This window comes from Silurus aristotelis (assembly GCF_946808225.1).
Source record: "Silurus aristotelis genome assembly, chromosome: 16".
In the NCBI taxonomy this organism is placed as follows: Eukaryota; Metazoa; Chordata; class Actinopteri; order Siluriformes; family Siluridae; genus Silurus; species Silurus aristotelis.
This window is the reverse complement of record NC_139589.1, coordinates 10,001-15,000: the sequence shown is the minus strand read 5'-3', so window position 1 is coordinate 15,000 and position 5,000 is coordinate 10,001. Positions and strand designations below refer to the sequence as shown.

General features: G+C 36.8%; 1 protein-coding gene and 1 long non-coding RNA gene across 5 annotated transcripts in view; both read left to right on the top strand.

Annotated features, from left to right (window-relative positions):
• Nucleotides 1-2,929, top strand: part of rad50 (RAD50 homolog, double strand break repair protein) — a 36,990-nt gene extending 34,061 nt beyond the window's left edge. For all 4 annotated transcript variants that reach the window (XM_083563595.1, XM_083563596.1, XM_083563597.1 and 1 more), the window contains exons 23-26: nt 258-343; nt 594-736; nt 1,452-1,585; nt 2,253-2,929. In XM_083563595.1, the coding sequence (XP_083419721.1) occupies nt 258-343; nt 594-736; nt 1,452-1,585; nt 2,253-2,439 (550 nt within the window). In that variant the 3' untranslated portion in view covers nt 2,440-2,929. The remainder of the gene's footprint in view (nt 1-257; nt 344-593; nt 737-1,451; nt 1,586-2,252) is intronic.
• A 442-nt stretch (nt 2,930-3,371) lies between these two features.
• On the top strand, nt 3,372-4,553 carry LOC310738862. Its single transcript, XR_014537177.1, has 4 exons — nt 3,372-3,664; nt 3,742-3,801; nt 4,021-4,128; nt 4,303-4,553. It is a non-coding gene; the product is annotated as an uncharacterized lncRNA (long non-coding RNA).
• Nucleotides 4,554-5,000: the final 447 nt, after the last annotated feature.

Below are 5,000 nucleotides of genomic sequence, written 5' to 3'. Positions count from 1 at the left end.
ATGAATTTGATGCAAACTGGAATTCATCATCAGGCAGCTTTTCTTATCCGCTTCCTCCATCACACTCTCATGGTGATAGCATCACTGTGCTTTCTGTGTTTCTGTGTGATGGGAAAGACGAAGCTCAGATTTTTTTTTGTTTCGTGTAAAATACATCACTTGTTCCTAACATGAAAGCAACACTTGTGTGTTTGTATTTTTATTTAAGTGTGTTTGTATAATAATGTAATATAATATGTAGCTATACATTATTACAGAACAATCATGAAGTTTCACAGTATGAAGATGGAAGAGATCAACAAAATCATTCGAGACCTGTGGAGGAGCACATATCGTGGACAAGGTCTTCTGCTACAGTATCACTCATTTACTTGGTGTATATTTGATTGAATCTCAGTAGTAAAAAGTCACACAATTTTATGTCATATCTTTTATTAATTTACTGCTAAATACATTTAATACATCAAACCCACCTTTACCTGAACACATGCTATACTTCACATGTTTAAAGTTAAATGCCAGAATGAACCAGTTGACTTAACGTTGGCTCCTGTGGACGTCCTCTTAATGTCTTCTGTATGTGTTCGACTCAGATATTGAATATGTAGAGATCCGCTCTGATGTGGATGAAAATGCCTCAGCTGGTACAAAAAGACGAACCTACAACTATCGAGTGGTCATGGTCAAAGGAGACACCGCTTTAGACATGCGAGGACGCTGCAGTGCTGGACAGAAGGTGTGTTCGTGTCCTCAGTTTTTGTTCAGTCCATTTTCACATTGTGTTATAAGTTTACAGTGACAAAGAGTGTGTACGTTTCTCCATAATGAGTGATCTAGCGGTGGCTGTGGTGAAGCAAAAACTCTGAGACTTCATGAGGAAGAAACCTTGAGAGGAACCAGACCCTAAACAGATCCTCATCACTGAATGTCCTTCATTACAGTTCCATCAGTGTTGAGGTTATAAAGTGTTCAGTGATCTTTACATGCAGAACTGTTCATAGAAACTGTGGTCCTGAGCACATATCAGCAGAGTGTTGATATTAATTACAGTTCAAATCCATCCTCAAAGTTCTTGAGTTCATGGATCTGTAGGCTGCAGATGTGAAACCGTCTCCAGCTGCACAGAGTTTCTCCAACTGAAGAGAAGTTTATCCAGAGGATTATACTTTTAAAATGTTGGCACTTAAGTGAAATCTTAAAAAAGCAAATCTTTGCCTCTCCATGGTCACGTTCTCATATTAGCAATATATTGTTGTTATTAATATGCTCGTGTATGCTGTGTGTGTTGACTGATCGGCTCTGTTTTAGTGAGAAATGAATAAAAATATAATTTAAAAAATAAACATAAAAAAAGCAAATCTTTAGGCTGTTTTATTAATGAATTCTTTATGCAGGTAACCATTAAAGTCCTTGTAGTTATTATTAGTTTTCCTCATTGTGTCATTTTACAGGTTTTGGCCTCACTCATCATCCGGTTGGCTTTAGCAGAGACCTTCTGTCTGAACTGTGGAATCCTTGCACTAGATGAACCCACTACCAATTTGGACAGAGAGAACATTGAGTCTTTAGCCCACGCCTTGGTGGAGTAAGTGTTCACATCTACTTTTTATAATCAACTCAAATTTGAGTTGATTTTTATCTTAAAGTGCATACAAAAGTACTTTTTACTGGACAATATTACAAATACAATGTATGGAATTTATTTACTTATTCGTGGACGGATCGTCACAAATTCTTTCAATTTTTGTTTTTGTACTGGCCAATTTCGAACATCCAATCAGGTTTCTCCATCATATGACTTCTAAACGGCACAAACGAAGTTCAACCCAGACATCCTCCATGTCTCTGTGATGGACAGGAGAGAGCGAATGCCCCTCGCCCAGAGAACATGGCTGATTATGTTTATGATCTCTGAGCGAGAGTGTGGATGCGATTCTGTTATATAATTATATAACTATTTCCTTCTTTTCTTTTCTTTTAGTAAATCTGCATAATTGAATAATAAAATAAAGTGTTATATTGTTAAATATTGAAGCTTTAAAGAATCAAGAAATCTGCTTCATGTAAATGATCTTTAAAAAGCCTAAATTCCAGACCTCTATGTGAATTAGGCTTCTTGCAGTAAACCAGGAGAATGAAGTTCTCATGGACTTCTGGAATTGACTGTGTGTTGGTATTTTAACCTCTAATCCTCTGACAATAGCAGTATATTTTATAACATCTGCTGTATTTTTTTATTTTTTTAATGGCAGAATCATCAAGAGTCGCTCTCGTCAGCGTAACTTTCAGCTGCTCATCATCACCCACGATGAGGATTTTGTGGAGCTCCTGGGTCGCTCCAACTACGTAGAGCACTTCTACAGGATCAAGAAGAACCAAGACCTGTGCTCTGAGATCTCAAAGTGCAGCATCACAACTCTAAACAGCTACCTGCGCTGATAAACACACACACACACACACACACACACACACACACACACACACACACACACACAAACACAAACACATACACACAGGAATGAAGCTGAAAGGGGTTTATGATGAATGCAGGTAAAATTAATGTTGTATCCCAAATCTAAATAAACATTTCTCTGACACTACTGACGAGGTTCAGGTTAATAAATAAAATATTAAAAATCCAGAATATCCAGAAAATCTCAACATTTCCTGCAGAGCTCAGGTTTTATTGTGATTCCTGTTCTGTTGGTTAGACTTTTTCCTGTGTGCGTGTGTGTGAGTGTGTGTGTGTGTGTACCTGTGTGTGTGTGTGTGTGTGTGTGTGTGTGTGTGTGTGTGTGTGTGTGTGTGTGTTTACACATATACATACAACTCTGTATGCAACACAAACCTGTTTTTGTTCATGCTTTTGTGTTCGCTGTTGTTTAATAAAAATCGATAAATAAATCTGGAAATATACTAAATGTTTAAATTTCACAGTGTACGAGTTTTATTTCTTACATTCTTCAGCTGATTTGTGATTTTTTTTTTTTTTTTTTTACAAAAATCTGAAAGTTTTATTGCCTGTGGTAGTAATTACGATATTGTGTAAGTAATTTAGTTTATAGTTTGAAACTAAAGGAATTCTGTAAGCACACTTTTTTCTACAGTTTATTCGGCTACATCTATTAAATGGACCCAGTACGTTCTCACAACCAAACATGGTCATGAAACATTAATCTGTTTGAACTCCCACATATGCATCTGTCTGAAGCACTGCAATCTGTTTTGGCAAATTGTCATTAAACACATTTAGTTTCCCCTGTTCAGAGAATTTCTAGCATCATCACAAGCAAATCTGTGAATCTCATCAACCACATCGTTATCGAGATCGCTGTATCTGCTCTGTTAAACCATCGGTTTTCAGCCTGAACTAAATGCTTACTGCACAAAATTACAGCTTCCAAGAAAAAGCGCTGGTTTATATCCGCTTTCATGTGCATATATATTCACCAGGAGCGTGTGTAAGGTTTGAGTCTCGATTTAGACAGAAAACCAACCTGAAGTTTCTGCCAGAGTTTGACTCGAGTCAACTTTACAAAACATGAAGGGTGTGATTTTGCTTTTGGTAACTGCTGCTGCTGCATTCAACCATCAGCCGCCTCATTTTAATCTGAAGTCTGTAATGTCTGAGGTTGAGTGTCTACATAGGAAAACTCTGAATGTGGTAAGACTTTCACTTTTTCTTTTTCAATTTGTGTGAGATGAAATGGAGCAAGTTTCATGTGAATGGTTTGTTTTTAGGAGGAATTCGATTTAGTCTTTGTGAAAGACCTTAAACAAAACAGAACAGACTCCTGTGAGGTGAGATATACACAAACGCGCACACACACACAACAGTGTTTGTGATCAATTAAACCATGATAAAATAATTTAATTAGTTACTTTGAATGCTGAATTTCAGTGAGTATCAATCGAGATAAACAGGTGATAAATGTAAATTACTGTTTTTGCTGATTAACATTTTTTTTATTGTTTTATTTGCCACAATTTCCCTCCTGATCATTTCATATGTTTTTTTAGCCCAAGTTTTTTTGTCAGGCTGAGAAAGTTCTGTCTGCAGTTCAGAAGCTCCCTGAAGGCTGCAATATTGATAAACTGCTAAGGAATCTGAAGCAGATCGGTGATGGGGTACGGTTTTATTTTTGTTTGTTTTTAATTCACTTAATCCTGCTGTATGATTCGGATCAGTTACAGACACATTCACACTGTTGTGTTCAGAAAACTGCATATATTGTGTAGATTTAAGTGCTATATTATATAAGTTATATATATATTTTATATATGAACTTTTCTTTTCTCCAGAAGAACTGCACTGTCCCAAAGAAAGGAAATGAAATACTCCTTCGTTCTTTCTTAGATGATGTAACAAAATGTACAAAAAGGGTCTTTTCCACATCATGATGCACAGAGCCTTTTCTTTAATTTATGAAATCACATATTTATATTGGCATATTATGCTTTTAACATTCTAATTTAAATACGTTTTGCTGGATGCTGTTCTTGTTAACGTTTGGGAGATAATGAGGATTTTGAATAAAAATCGTATTCAGATATTTTGTGGATTCCTGCAACTCATTTTGTGTGAAAATGTCATGGTTGATATTTAAATGACTGGCGATGTGTAAACATCTAAACATTTATAACAGAAAATTAACGGTTTTAAGACAATGCACAATCATCACACACACACACACACACACACACACACACACACACATCCACCTAAGATCACACAAACACACACCCACATCCACCTGAGATCACACACACACACACACACACACACACACACACACACACACACACACACACACATATCCACCTAAGATCACACAAACACACACCCACATCCACCTGAGATCACACACACACACACACACACACACACACACACACACACACACACACACACACACACACACACACATATCCACCTAAGATTACACAACCAAACACCCACATCCACCTGAGATCACACACACACACGCACACACACACAC